This window comes from Gobio gobio (genome assembly GCF_949357685.1).
Source record: "Gobio gobio genome assembly, chromosome: 3".
Lineage (NCBI taxonomy): Eukaryota > Metazoa > Chordata > Actinopteri > Cypriniformes > Gobionidae > Gobio > Gobio gobio.
In genome coordinates, this window is record NC_137099.1 from 32,347,446 (window position 1) to 32,363,832 (window position 16,387).

Genomic DNA, 16,387 nt, shown 5'->3' on the forward strand with positions numbered 1-16,387 from the left:
TATATATATATATATATATATATATATATATATACATTTTTTTTTTTATTATATTCAATGGGAAAAAATGGGTCATAATTATTGCATATCGTCTGATATGAGGTGATATATTTGCATAAAAAACGCTCGGTTTCTCTCAGAAACCGATCATTTAGTGTCTTAAGACATCAATGTGTCGTCACGAGCCGCGGGGTTTAATTTGAAGTTGTCTGTCCATGTTTTTTTTCCTCTAATAGAATTCGACCCCATTGATAAGCATTATATGAGTGACACACAGTAACGGTTGGAGTTAAAAATCTTCATTTGTGTTCTACTGAAGAAACGTAGACACCTACATCTTGGATGCCTTAGCGGTAAGCAGAAAAACATAACATTTTCGTTTTTGGGTGAACTATCCCTTTAATGGTAGGTTTAGCATTAATTATTTGCTTATTCTGGTCACTTGAATTTCACTCAAGAAGTGCCATAATTAATGAGGCTCAAATTGTCTTTATTACATTATTTTAGCAATTTAGAATGGCAAAACCAGCAGTAACTAAACATAATTACTAGGTTATTTTTCTACTTAATAAAATGGCACAGAAATATAATTATATCAGTACACTAAAATAATATATGGCTTATTAAGTTGTAAGTAATGAAAAGGCGTTTACTGTACATTCAGTTAAACATGAATTACTAGGTTATTTTTGTTTATTTATAGCATAAATATGTATATTTCAATTGTTTAACAATTTGTAAATAATGACTGATATGCCCTTACTATATGTTAAGTTAATCATTGATTACAATTATGTCCATGCTTAACTATAACTATAACTATGTATAATTGTGAACAAGTAAATCATTAATTACTAGTTTATTAATGCTTAACTAATGCATTATTCTGGACCCTTAAAATAAAGTGTTACCAAAGTAAAAAAGTAAAAAAGAGAGCAATAAGGCCCAGAAAAAATACAGAAAGCCGTTGTTATAACACCGTCCCTTGGACAGCGGAATTTAGTTATCTTCCGCAGCTTATATGGCCAAATACATACAAAATTGTCAAATGGCTGTCTTGGCGAATATTCACAAATTATTCACCTTAATTTTGTTTTGTTTTTTACACAAGGGGCTTTCCAACTGTCGCTAAAGCCTCCCCAGTGCTGCATATTTTCTTACAGTACTGCATGACCTGAGCTGGGAATGTCCAATAAGAGCGATTCAAAATGTGCAGTCCTGGGAGGCTCCAGGAACAGTTAGAAAAACCCTGGTTTACACTGACGTTAAATAACACTTACTTTTTATGTAATGCTTTGGTAAAACACTGCTGTTCATTTTCAGAAGTTTTAGGGATGCTTTCTTCTCCCACAAATATGTGAAATGTGTATTTTGGTTAAATCATTTTCAGTATTTGAATATATTTAAATTAATTTAAATTAATTGTACACACATACCCCCAGTAGTACCAGACTAAAATACATGTTTGAGCTGTTTTAATTGAAAGCAACATACACTGACATATCTTAAAAGAAGTCATTGTGCCATTGTTTTGTCTCAAGAAACACACCATTAATGGGCATGTTTATAAATGTTACTGAAATGTCCTAATTGAACTAAGGCCTAATCCTGGCTTAATATAAGCCCTGTTTTTGAAACTGGGCCTTAAAGTATTTTCCCAGGGATGTTATCACATTTTTCTTTTCTGTAATGCTATTTTATGATCTCCTCTATGAAACACACATCCAGAGGGGAACATTTCAACACTGCACTGGCTCCCTATTAAACATTGTATACATTTTAAAGATGTTTTTGCAAGTTACCATAGAGCTGTTTATAGGGAAAAGGTACAGGCTTTCACACACTTTTAAAGAAGATTTCCCCCACACTTTTTGCTGCTGTTGAACAGAAAGTCAGTTAAACTGCACATTAGGGCTGGTCCGAATACCATTTTTTGAGCTTCGAAGCTTTGGTAGTAATCAACACCGAATATTCGAAGCATCAGAGGGAGGGGGCTGAACATCTTCTTCTCTCTACCACATTCAAGCAGGCTTGGGTAACTCCACTGCTTAAGAAACCCACATTAAACTCATCACTCATAGATAACTACAGACCTGTTTCTCTCCTACCATTCATAGCAAAAACTCTTGAACGAGTTGTTTTCAACCAGGTTTCCTCCTTCCTCTCACAGAATAATCAGCTGGACGTCAACCAATCAGGTTTCAAAAGGGGCCACTCCACAGAGACTGCACTACTGGCGGTCACTGAAGCCCTGCGGATAGCTAAAGCTGATTCCAAATCATCAGTCCTCGTCCTGCTCGATCTATCCACAGCCTTTGACACGGTCAACCATCAGATTCTTCTGTCCACCCTCTCATCACTGGGGTTCCTCAGGGCTCAGTGCTTGGTCCTCTCCTCTTCTCCATCTACACTACTTCTTTGGGACCCATCATTCAGGCACATGGCTTCTCATACCACTGCTATGCTGATGACACTCAGCTCTACATTTCATTTCAACCAGACGACCCCACAGTACCTGCAAGAATCTCAAGCTGTCTGGCTGACATCTCTGCATGGATGAGAAAACATCACCTGCAGCTCAAGCTGGCAAAGACTGAGTTTCTCATCTTCCCCGCCAGTCCCACTATACAACATGACTTCACCATCCAGTTAGGTACATCCTTGATTTTCCCATCAAAGTCAGTCAGAAATCTTGGAGTAACATTTGATGATCAGTTGTCCTTCAGAGAACACATTTCTAAGACAGCTCGCTCGTGCAGGTTTACGCTTTACAACATCAGGAAGATTAGACTGTTCCTAACAGAGCACGCAACATAGCTTCTTGTACAGGCCCTGGTTATCTCTAGACTTGACTACTGCAATGCGCTTCTGGCTGGACTCCCCTCTTGTGTGATCCAAACACTTTGAATGATCCAGAATGCAGCAGCACATCTTGTCTTCAACGAGCCCAAAAGGACCCACGTCACATCTCTCTTCATCTCCCTGCACTGGCTACCACTCGCTGCTCGCATCAAGTTTAAAGCGCTGACGCTTGCCTACAGAGCCACCACGCGCTCAGCTCCTGCATACTTTGACTCGATTCAACAAATCCACACCCCTACCAGAAGCCTTCGCTCAGCTAAGGAGCGGCGGCTTGTGGTACCATCACAGAGAGGAAAAAAATCCCTTTCCAGAACATTTTCATTCAACGTTCCCAGATGGTGGAACGATCTTCCCAAAGCCATCCGAAACGTAGAATCATTCACAACATTCAAAAGTCAACTAAAAACTCATAAAGCCTCATAAAAAAAAAACCTTCCTTTCCTCTTTTTCCCCCTCTTTTCCCCTCCCTACTCTAGCCTGTGCTACACTGAGCAATGTATACGGTCTCAGTATTTCAGGCACTTGTTGCACTTACTCGACTCTTCATGACCAATCGCTTCGTGTACCCCCAAGTTGTAAGTCGCTTTGGATAAAAACGTCTGCTAAATGCATAAATATAAATGTAAATGTAAATCTCTAATATAGGCAGGAATCTCGAGATTCTCAGCGGCGCGCCCTTCACGCGGGCAGGGCTTATATGCTCCGAGAACGGACACTGCACTAGTGATCATAGGCATAATTTACGGGTGGGACATGTCCCCACCACTTTTTGCCAGGCTCGATATTGTCCCCACCACTTTTTAAAAGTAATTGATGAATAGATTGCGGAAGGTGTGTATTAAAGTAAAAGCACGATCTACAAATCGTCATGCTTCATAATCTAATTAATTCATTTAACACATTTTTCCGCCGGTCAGAAGCTTTTTTTTCCATTACAGATTTGCACAAAACTTTAGCGATATTTCCTAATAGTCGATAAAAAAATATAGCGAAATGACAGCGTTTCCATTAACTGATGTTATGCGACTAAAACCTTTTTTTTCCTCTCGTGAGGAGTCATTCCAAAAATTATGCTACGTAGTTTGTTAGGTTTATGTATATCCCAGCCACCGCACGCCATTATTTTTAATGGAAAGAGACGTGTGTTATCCAAGCACTGATGGCAAGGAAAGCATCGTATACTTGAGCGGCACATATGAAGTGTTTCTGGGTGTTTCTCTCTCTTATCTGCTTCAAGGTCTTGATAAATTGTGGCATTTTATATTCTATTGTTTTTTATGAGTTTATTAAAGAACTCTGTCTCGTCTTCTGTCCAAACATATGGTGGTAACTCAAAGTTTTTTTTTTTTTTTACCAATTCATTATTTTGGCTTGGAATTTCGTTTGTTGGAAATATAAACTGAATTTAGAAATGCTTTTGAAATTAAAAACTTTGCGTTTAATAAACAAAATATATTTTTAAAATGAAAGTCCATGGCCTTTGCTGTTATTGTGAGTGTACACAAATAAAAGTAGACAGTTTACTGTTTATAATTATATCTTGCACTTAGCCTATCTGTATGCCTAAAAATTATGGAGTATTGTGAGTTGTTTCCGCTGTCATAAAGGAAAAAATCCATCAGAAGGCGCCGACGACTTCGTCAGACAGAGGGTTAAAGAAAACATAGCCTATTTAGTTTCATGGTTAGGCTATGTTTAAATATTATTATTATTTTAATTTCATATGTTGATTATGAAAAATGAGCAGCATGAGTAAGGTACATAATCAGATGCGCATATGTCTGGGGACATGGATTTTGATCACTTCATTGAATTTTGTTTTCTAGAAAGTCTTTCTTTAAAATTTATTTTGTTTTGCATAAATTGTATTTTAATTTTGATCAATATTTAATCACCTGTTTGGCTGTATATTTAATAAATAAGAAGCAAACCAAGATCATCTGGAATGGATTGACGTGCGTAACTGGGCTGTTTCCGCGGCCTTTGAGTAAGGCTGAAACTAGCATCTTTCTGTTTTAATACATTTCTTGAATATATGTATTAATTACAGTAGGCCTATAGATAGTTATGATATTTGTGGCTGCACCGGGGTCTGTCATTACTAGGTTAAAGTTACGCCACTGTCTGGAGAAAATATGTTGTTTAACGACATAAGATCTTGTTATTACGACATACTTGAGTGGAAAAAAATAATATGTAGGCCCTATGTGGGAGCAATGCGTGACCGTACCAAGTGACCTGTAAATGCGTAAAAACTGTTTCCATTGCAGTTTTGCGAAAATGTCCTTTTTTGAATTGCATAAAAAACCACCTCATGCGAGCGTAACATTTTTTTTGCGATATATGGGAGTTTTTTGCGAAATTGACGCGTTTCCATTGGGCGTATTTTCAATTGGCAATTTCAATTTGCACAATTTTAAGGGTAATGGAATTACGGCTGCTCACACACAAGAATTGTGCAATTAATGGATACGCTGCAGCCTGCAGCTGAGCTGACTATGAAATGGTAAGTTCGCCATATTTATCTTGCGAATTTTGATTGATATTAGGCTAACGTTACCCAAGATGTGTTGTGAATGTTACGTTTTGCTTATGGATGTTTATAGAATAATTTGTGAATGTGATGCATGTGTACATCAAGTGAAAATGAAGTGCATTTCCAACTTTGAACTCAGTCCCCCAAGTAAATTCGGTTATTAAATAATGTCAGCAAAACGAGTTGTGCGGTGTCCCCACCACTTTTCAAAGCAAAGTTACGCCACTGCTAGTGATACAAAACACACAGGTCTGTTATGTCCCAGTAACAAGCTCCTATATTTTGCAGTAGATTCATTTAGATTGATAATAACGGGTAATATTAGGCTTGCTGCGATAGTCTGTGTTACCAGTGTTCAGGCATAACACTGGTAACATCAACTGCCCACCGCGGCTCCACCCCCGAATATGTTTTGATATTTTATAGTAGTTAAAATAATTTCGTTCAAATAGAGAACATATTAACTACAATTAAAAACTGAACGCGCAGTGTGAGACGAACGAGTGTCTTGGCACATCAGCAGCAGGAGTCAGATTTCATTCATCACGAAAGTGAGGAGCTGAATGACAAGATGATTGCGGAATATTTGGTTTCAAAGCGAAATGTAAAGGCGCCTATTTAAGTGAGTTTGTCATTGTACTGTTTTGTTGTTGTGTTTTTCATTAAGAATAATAGGCTAATGAACCCACCATTCAAGCAACCTGCAGCCGAATTGGTGCTAATTCAAAACCGAAACTGCACAAGCACTGTAATGTGACGGTAAGGTGAACATTTTCTCACTATCACATCCCTAACGGGTAAAAAGGCTAATACATCCATCCATCATCTTCCGCTTATCCGGGGCCGGGTCGCGGGGGCAACAGTCTAAGCAGAGACGCCCAGACTTCCCTCTCCCTAGCCACTTCCTCTAGCTCTTCCGGGGGAACCCTGAGGTAGAGGTCTTCACGGGTCCAAAAATTCATACCCGAACCCGAAGAGACCCGTAATGTGCTTAACGGAACCGACCCGGACCCGTCTATTATTTCAAAAGCTGGACCCGGACCCGTGAAGATCCGAGAAATGCCAAAAATGTAGTACCCGGAACCGACCTGGACCCGTCTATTATTTAAAAGCTGGAACCGAACCCGGCGTGAAGACACAGACCCGACTGGACCCGTTTGTCACATATTCCACAATAACTGATATTAACAAGTCAATAAACAAGTTATGAAAAATATAACTTTTTGTCTTACCTAGCCGTCGTCTCCCTTCCTTGTAACGTTTTGTGATTCATTACATCCTTGCCAAAAAGTTAAATCCATGTTATTCCTCTCTTGTTATTCCAAGCATGCTTAATTCACTCATCATTTCAGCTTTAAAAGTCCACTTTATGTCACGGTGACGGATGACAAATGCGTCTTTGCAGATTTGCATTTCGACTCGAGTTAACTCGCATAATAACTTTGACTGTTTGCCTTTTTGAACTATAATAACGATTGCTCGTTCGGTGGCCGCTGACGTCCGCATTATTTATTTGCTATAATCTCTGTGAGCCGAGCCTGACCACCAAAACTTTAAGAAATAAGACGGTTAATTCATATTATTATTAAAGTCAATCACAGCGGAAGCTCGGGTTGCCATAGAAATGACACGCGCTTGATACTGCACATGCGCGGTGGCTGGAGCAACCTGAAATATGAGCTTTTTTACGCAATTTGAGCATCATAGAAAACATTTGTGACAGTTCAACTGAGATTTTGTTGCTGATTTTAAATATATTATTTAAATATAATTTCAAATCAAACTTCAACAGTGCGTCACGTAGACAGCACTTGCTTTTTCTCATGTTTGTCCACAATATGCATGAAGGATGCCCGGACAGAAGAGGTGCCCGTGGGTTTAACTTCTTTATATTCGTTGTTTTTTAGCTTTTTTCACACATCACTCATGAAGGTAACCATTATTATTACCGTGCGCTTGCAGAGAGAGAGAGAGAGAGAGAGAGAGAGAGAGAGAGAGAGAGAGAGAGAGAGAGAGAGAGAGAGAGAGAGAGAGAGAGAGAGAGAGAGAGAGAGAGAGAGAGAGAGAGAGAGAGAGAGAGAGAGCGTGAGGCGAGCGAGCAAGAGAGAGAGAGATCGCTCGTGTTTTTCTTCTTTCTTTTTTTTTAAACCTTATTTCCCGGCTCACACTTTTCTTATCCTAATTTTACAGTTGCAAGTTACAAGAAACACACAAGCAGTGCTGACTGACTCTGATCACGGGCAGGTGTTCTCCGAGTCCGGATCGACTCGGGTATTGCACACAATGTTAAACAGACCCGGGACCCGTAGTAATAGATTGGGACCCGACCCGGACCCGGCTGATCATTTAAAATATAGACCCGAACCCGTACGGGTCCCGGGTCGGGTCCCGGGTCCACGGGTCTCGGGGGCTCCGTGAAGACCTCTACCCTGAGGCCAGTCGGGAGACATAATCCCTCCAGCGTGTCCTAGGTCTTCCCCGGGGCCTCCTCCCGGTGGGACATGCCTGGAACACCTCCCTGGGAAGCTAATACATTTTGATTCTATTTTCCACAATGTCAAACCAACGCAGCTTAAAGGGTTAGTTCACCCAAAAATGAAAATTCTGTCATTAATTACTCACCCTCACGTCGTTCGAGACCCGTAAGACCTCCGTTCATATTCGGAACACAAATGAAGATATTTTTGTTGAAAGCTGATGGCTGAGAAAGGCTTCATATAGGCTTCTATTGGCATTCAGTACACTTATACTCCCAAGACGGATAAAAGGCACTCAGAACATCGTTACAAAGTCCATCTCACCACAGTGTCTCTACAATAATCTTACAATGCGACGACAATAGTTTTTGTGCGCAAAAAAAATCAAAATAACACCTTTTTCCAACTTGTTACTGCCTTCCGTGTGTGCCTCCACGACGCATGCGCGAGAATATGACGCAGATCCGGCGTTCGGACAGATGACCCAGAAGTGATTTGTTTACAATCAGAGGAAGACGCGCGTATCTCAGCTGTTGGATTCTACATTGATCGTGCTTTAGGTCTCGGCGTAGTGCTCAAAATGGGGTTAGATTGCGCATTTCATGGATTCTCGAACCCCGGCGCTACGTCATATTCTCGCGCATGCGTCGTGGAGGCACACACGGAAGGCAATAACAAGCTGGATAAAGGTGTTATTTTGATTTTGTTTTGCGCACAAAAACTATTGTCGTCGCATCGTAAGATTATTGTAGAGTCACTGTGGTGAGATGGACTTTGTAACGATGTTCTGAGTGCCTTTTATCCGTCTTGGGAGTGTAAGTGTACTGAATGCCAATGGAGGCCTATATGAAGCCTTTCTCAGCCATCAGCTTTCAACAAAAATATCTTCATTTGTGTTCCGAATATGAACGGAGGTCTTACGGGTCTCGAACGACATAAGGGTGAGTAATTAATGACAGAATTTTCATTTTTGGGTGAACTAACCCTTTAACCCAAAATGCAAGCTCAGGCATGCGCTTCTTCCATATAAGCTTGTGCAGTTGTGCGTTCTAGACAGAGAATACTCCGTTGCAAGGAACACTAAGAAGAATTAAATATATGTATTAAGTATAACGAGGTTGGATTCCTATTCAACTGTAGGCTAGGCTATAAGATAATTGTAAATTTTAAAAAAGTATTGTATTTTGCCAGATTTTATAGTGTAAACGTATTCAAGCGCAAATAAGAACCGTTTCGAGGGAGATGCCAGGTGTGCAAAAAAAAAAAACGGTAACACTTTACAATAAGGTTGTATTAGTTAACATTAGTTAATGCATTAGTTAACATAAAATAACAAAGAACAACACCTCTGTTCAGCATTAGTTAATCTTTGTTACCGTTAGTTAATAAAAATACAGCTGTTCATGGTTTGTTCATGTTAGTTCACAGTACATTAACTAATGTTAACAAGATTTTAATAATGTATTAGTAAATGTTGAAATGAACATTAAAAAAGATAAATAAATGCCTTATAAGTAGGCCTGTCACCATAAAAATTTAGCTGGACGATAAATTGGCCAAGAAATTATTGCGCTAAACGATAATATTGTCGTTCTGAGACCATTTTCATCTAAAATAATGATAATGGCATAATAATGCAGGTACACCTTTTCAAGGATCAATAAACTTTTATTTCTAAAGACTATTTAACACTGAAAACGGAAAGCATTTTAAATATCCACAATAAATGAACAAAACAACCACAAAAAAAAAGCAATGGACTCTCAGTCTGTTAACAAAACAATGCACTTGAATAAACAGCTGGGAAAACTGCACCGGATGATTGTGTTTTAGGTAATGCTGGGAATCGATTAAAAAAAATATCTAATTAATCACATTTTTTTCTGTAATTAATCACGATTAATACGTTTTCAATGTTTTGATATTGTAATAATTTCAGTTACTCTATTAATGTAGAAACAATTAATTGACAGAAACAATTAATTTTAAATATGTGTTGTATTGTCATGTTTTTATGAATGAAGGCCAGTATCACTGATGTCTCTATGAAACATTAATGACGTTACATTATAGTATAACTGAAATCTACCAATTTCAACATTTATTAGGCTTAAAAAAAACTACTTTTAATTTAAGTGAACTTAAAACAATCTTTACATAACCCCATTATAATAAGTTATTTTTACCTGTGCCTTCCCTGTTGGACATATACAGAAATGTAATAGTTATCAAACACCTTTCTTAACTGCATAAATAATAAATTAAATATAGATTAATCATCATTAAAGCTACAATTTTCTCTGTTCCCGTTGTTCTTTGATGAACATTAATGACAGGCAACATCAGCCGCTGCCGAACATAACGTGGATCTCACGCGCTGTCATGCGCATCTCATTTCCTCACAACTCTTTAAGTTCATTTAAGACGTTATTTAACTAATTTAAGACTCCTAATATGAGAATACTCAAAATTCTCTGTGTTGTTGTTATTGTTTGTTCATGAGCAAAAGAGAACTCAATGTGAGCAGGAGAATGACACGAGTCTGTCTGTGCGTCGAGTGTGTGTTTCAGAGTGTCCCTCGATTAGCTGACATGAGACGCAGCCACACAAACAGGACATCAACATACAGCAAATTCTCTTGTGTCTTGTCACGCTTAGAAGCATTTACATGTATAAGAGTGTGATCATATAACGTAACGCTCTGCAAAAATGGATATAAAAACGGACACTGGAAATTATTGTGGCCGGAAAAAGTATTGAGCTCATTTTTATTGTGCGATTAATAGATTTATTGACTATCGCGACAGGCCTATTTATAAGTTCAGTTCATTATTAGTTCATGTTAACTAATGTAGTTAACTAATGTTAACCCATGAACCTTATTGTAATGTGTTACCAAAAAAACTAATCTTTGAATTCCAAAATTGAAAATCGAATACCAACCCACTTAACAAATATACAAATATTCTGGTACAGCCCTAATGCACATCTGATGTGTAGTGGAATTGTGGCCCAATAAGAACATCAGTACTAGTGGAGGAAAAGTGGGATGGAAAGCCTCACCTTTTTATTCAGTTTCAGCCATGTTGAATAGCCTTTACTGTCCACATACTGCAGCCCAAAAAACCAGACCTCACGCAGGCCCACCGTCTTCACCACCTGCAGGATGACCACAAACAAGTAAATGTTATTTTAAAACAACATAAATCTGAAAGAGCTGTACAAATAAAGTGCACAATGTAAGAAGAATTTTTGACAGCATTTTATGTGATATTAAAATTGGTGATGTGATTTATGAAATGTCAATGGTATCAAAAGTTTTGATATCAAAAAAACCTTTTTAAAGCAAAAATAACTATATTGCGAATTTCTGCAAACTGTCTCTGCTATTACTGATTAAATTAAACTATAAATATGCACTAAAACTGCCAGTAGGTGGAGACACGTATTAATGAGTGAGTCACGGAGGCTCTTGAGTTTGTTAGGCCTATCTTCCAATAATAAGACCACCTCTGATGCAACTGTTCTGCTTTGCATTGACAAACTAGCAAACACAGTTAAAATTGACAATATTGTGGCTAAAAAATTATTACTTAATATTGACTCACTGTTTATTGAACTGATGTATAAAATGAATATTACATTTGCAATTGTGCTAATCTTGAATTTTGGGGGCGTTTCCAACCCTGCTGAAAACCAAAGTCGAAAATAAATGTATTTAATGGCCTAATCAATTTATTAATCAAATGCATTTAATGCACTTAAACACACTTTTTTTTTTGATTGTACAAATGCTTTATTAAAACAAACTTGAAACCATTTGTTTTGTTTATTTCAATTTCAATAAACAAAAATAATTAAAATGTAATACATGTAAATAATAGGTGCAGACCCATAGTGGAACTAACTTTACCCTGCTGTAAAGTACCTTGTTTGTGTGGTTCAAAAGAGTAGCCCTGATTTTTGTCAAAAATCAGACGTTCAGCAGCTATCTAAGCAATTGAGAACAATGATGGTTCTGAGAAATGAAAAATTAAGAAACTTTGGTAACACTTTATAATAACTACACGCTATGAAGCATTAGTTAATTAGTAAATAGTAAATTAATCATTTATAAAGCATTAATAGACATTAATAGGCAGTTTATAAATACAGCTATAAATGCTTTATTATTGATTTATAAGCATATCTATAATGTGTTTAATAATTGTATTTTAATACTTTATAAATGATCAATTCATAATTTCTAAATTAAGTATTACATTATTTACAAACCAGTTATTTAGGAGTTGTCAGTGGTTCATAAGATCATTTAGAAAGTGTAAGTAAAGGATTAATAAACTATTTAAATATATATTTATACATGTTGGGGCGGCAGTGGCTCAGTGGTTCATGTAGGTTGTCTAAAAACCGGAAGGTTGGTGGTTCAATCCCCGGTTCCACCTGACCAAGTGTCGAGGTGTCCATGAGCAAGACACCTAACCCCAGCTGCTCCTGACAAGCCAGATGGCGCCTTGCATGGCTGACACCGTATGAATGGGTGAATGTGAGGCAAGATGTAAAGTGCTTTGGATGGCCATGGGTCTGTTAAAAGCACTATGTAAATGCAGTCCATTTACCATACATCTTATTATTTACACATATAGTAATAGTTACTCAGTGTGTTAATAAATGCTTTATTAACATGTATTCATACTGTATTTCATGATTAATTCAGGTAGCTATGAAATATTTAGTAGTTGTCAGTTAACCCTCTCGAGTCGGCGGTCGCGATCGGCTCGCTTTTTTTCTTATCAGTGCCAAAGAGACTCAAATAACTCAACTATATCGTTTTGAGACGCGTTTCAAAAACCTGCGCGAGGACGCACTGAAGCTTTCTTTGTTTAAATTAGCTCAAAATTACTGTCAGATGTAAGTAATTACCTTGACAAACTATACATCATTTAAAAGATCTAAGACTCAAGCTTCCATTTTTTACCTCTGTTTTATTCTCAAAGTCTTATAGTGACAGTAATTTGTTAATATGTGTCAGGAGATATGAAAACCGTGTCGGTACCGTTTGATTGTAATATGAGCCTCAGCTGCTCTCATTCATAAAAAACTCCTCTATTCTCCTCATGAAGACTTGCGACAAATCAACATCCCTCAGGGCTTTCAGTTCAAAAGTGTGCAGATGAGGAGAAATATTGATAGATTCTCATATGTCTGTGTCAAATTTCTAAACAGAGGAGTATTTTTTATTCAATACTTCCTTAAAATGCGCTGATGTAGCCTAATCATGAGCGACAGAGACTCTTATGTGTTGTTTTCAATTCATACTGGCAGCCGGAGGGCGCTCTGTGCACATGTAGTCCATATATGGTACAGACAGAAGAAGAAGATACCATGTGCCATAATAGAAGTCCATTATAAAAGCTTCCTGAGATCGCTAAAGATGCATTTGAAGACAATAAACACACAATCGCGACGATGTATGGTTTGTCTGTGTTCTTTATACCATGTTGGGTGTATTCATAATAGATTATATTTATAATGCAATGCTATTCGACATAGCTTTTATCAATATGCAGAATATTGTAAAATGATATATTTTCTGTCTGATTTTTTGATCCGAAGCCAAATGAGACCACAGAAGGTTATTTAAAACATCCCACTTGTGATATAAAGTAATTTTGGAGAAAAAACATGGTTCTCTTACGAGAGGTTCTCTCGTATTGCGTAAGTTTCCTTACGCATCGGGAAAGTATTCTTTCTTCGAGATTTCTGAAAAACCCAAAATTATCCTTAATTTTGTAACATTGTCAACGCAGTGCGGCAGCCTGGCAGACCATAGCAGGCTATTCCAGCGTGCTATTGGCTGCTCTGCTGGCAACTGCAGCAGCCTATCGGTGAGCCCGCGTGACGTGGCGACCAATGAGGCTTGCTTCATTTGCCTACAGGTGGGGCGTGGCCACGTGTATATAAGCGGGGCTCACGGGCTGCGTATTCGATTTTCTTTTCTTCAGCGAAGCCCTTCGCATCGCTGGATCTGGAACCCGCCGCCGTGATCGTGCAGACGAGCAAGCAGAGGACAGCGCCTGAAGAAGCCGGCAGCATTGCGCCACCTCCAGCCATCCGTGCCTACTCTGCTATCCGGCAGCCCATATCCTTTTACGCTCAAGTGTTGTCGCCGCTGCGTCACACTTTCTCAAAAAGAGCCGAGCGTTTGATACAAAATGTCTCGTTCCACCTGCGGCTCGTGTCACGCGTAGCTCAGTTCCGGGGACCGCCATGTGATCTGCGCTCTCTGCCTGGGCCGTGATCACGCCGCCGCCGCACTTCTCGTCGGCGGATGCCCGGAGTGCGAGGAACTGACGATGTCGACCCTGCGGGCTCGACTCAATCAGTTCGATGACGACATCCCTCCAGTCCCTGCTAAGCCGCGCAGAAAGAAGCGCCGCTCGCAGCGGACTCCGGAGTTCGCAGAGAGAAGCTCGCCGGAACCCTTCCCGCCGGCTTCACTCTCGCCTTCCCCGCCCCCACCCCAGGCCGCCATTTCTGTTGCCGCCTCCGGGGATGAGGCGGATGCGGCCGCAGAACGCGCCGACAGCTGCTCCATCGAGGCCTCTTCAGTCCGGGCCTCCGGACGCTCTCGAGCGGGTGAGGACGCGGAACTGTTGCGCCTTCTCACCCGGGCTGTCGAGCAGCTAGGCCTCGAATGGGCCCCGCCCAAGGTGGCAGCGCCGAATCGACTTGACGGATGCTTCCTAAACAGTCGCCGCCGTGCGCCCACCTCCAGGACTGCACCTTTTCTGCCAGAGCTTCACGAGGAGCTTGCGAAGTCCTGGAAGGCGCTATTCTCCGCGAGGGTCTCGTCTCAGGCTTCTTCGGCGCTCTCACAAGTTGACGGCGTGGCTGAGAAAGGCTACAATGCTATCCCTCCGGTGGAAGGGGCGGTCGCAGCGCACCTTTGCCCGCCTTCTGGTTGGCGCTCAAAGGCTGCCCTCCCGTCTAAGGCCTGCAGAGTGACGACATCGCTGCCTCCGGTCAAGCGGCATCTGCTCTGCACTCTATGGCCGTGCTGCAAATCCTCCAAGCTAATCTCCTCCGCGACCTGGACGAGAAAAGCTATGACACTGAGTTGGTCACGGATTTGCGAAGCGCGACGGATCTCGCCCTTCGCGCTACCAAGACCGCAGCACAGGCCCTCGGACGCTCTATGGCCTCCCTCACGGTAGCTGAGCGCCACCTCTGGCTCACGCTCGCGGATATGCGAGAAACAGAGCGCGCGGCCTTTCTAAACGCCCCGCTCTCCCCGTCTGGGCTCTTCGGACCAGCGGTCAAGGGGATCGTCGATCGTTTCTCTGAAGTGCAGGAGACAACTCAGGCCATGAACCTCTTCCTGCCTCGACGCCCCGGCGCTAGCAATAGCTCCGTTGCTCGCCGTCCTCGTGACCAGCCAGTACCGAGCTCCGCGCAGCGCCCAGCGCGCCCCCCTTCGTCTCAGCGAAGACCGAGCAGCCGCCCCAGATCGCGCTCTTCCAGCTGTGGTAAGCCGCCTCCCCCTCGGGGCCCCCGGCCTAGGATCGCGCTGAAGTCCGAGCCTCCAAAGTCCTCCTAGCCAGAGGCGAGAAACGACGGTTAAGTCCCGCCGCGGCCGGACCACCGTCAAAACTCTCTTTCCTGTCAGCCCCCACCACTGTGGCTGCTGCAGATGGATTTCACACAGCCAACGAGCCGGCAAAACTGCCCTCTCGCCTGTCAATAACCGCCGTTTTTACGGCGAACCAGAGAAATCAAAAAAGTTGCATTATTTCTGGTTGCACGGCTCACGCCGTAGGTGTTTCAAATGCAGTAAATGTGCCCACTTTTCTGTGTTCACCCCTGCACACAAGCACTATAAACCCCGTGTCTCTCACTCACATAAAGCGGCCACCGGCCGCTCGAGTGCTAGAGTTAGGTCACATGTCCGCTTGTTTGCGTCCACGCCTAACCACCACACGCGCTGTCACACAGCCACTCTTAACCGGTCATGTTCCACGCGTAAGAGTTGTGCCCGCTCAAACGCTCTCACACATTTTCGCGAACATTATGCCTCAGGCGCTACGCGCCGCACCACACACCATTTGTTCTCCGCCCAGGGTGGCCGGAGCGATGAGTGTAGGGCCACACACAAGCCACTCCCCGCTTGAAGCGGCAGAGATACAGTGTGTAGGGCGGCCAGCCATCGCGAGCGATCGGCTGGCCCACAGCACAGAGAGCGCGCGCACTGCGCCCGCCCCTCCTATACAGGCCGTCAAACCCGCGAAGCGCGGCGTTTCGAGCCCGTAGGCCGTTCTATCCCGTGTGGCACACGCGAGAGCGTGGGAAGCCATTCCAGGTGTATCAGAATGGGTGCTGAAAACAGTGAAGCACGGCTACACTATGCAGTTCGCTCGCCGCCCTCCGCGCTTCTGTGCGCGTACGGAGACGAGAGTGAGCGAGGAAGTAGCACATCTACTTCGAGCAGAGATAGCCACGCTGCTGTGCAAAG

At 41.6% G+C, this 16,387-nt stretch overlaps 1 protein-coding gene across 1 annotated transcript in view; it reads right to left on the reverse strand.

Annotated features, from left to right (window-relative positions):
* The window catches only part of LOC307123967 (radixin), a 267,415-nt gene that overhangs the window by 167,982 nt on the left and 83,046 nt on the right, over positions 1-16,387 (reverse strand). The window contains exon 4 of the mRNA XM_079812852.1: positions 10,939-11,034. Coding sequence (XP_079668978.1) covers positions 10,939-11,034 — 96 coding nt within the window. The remainder of the gene's footprint in view (positions 1-10,938; positions 11,035-16,387) is intronic.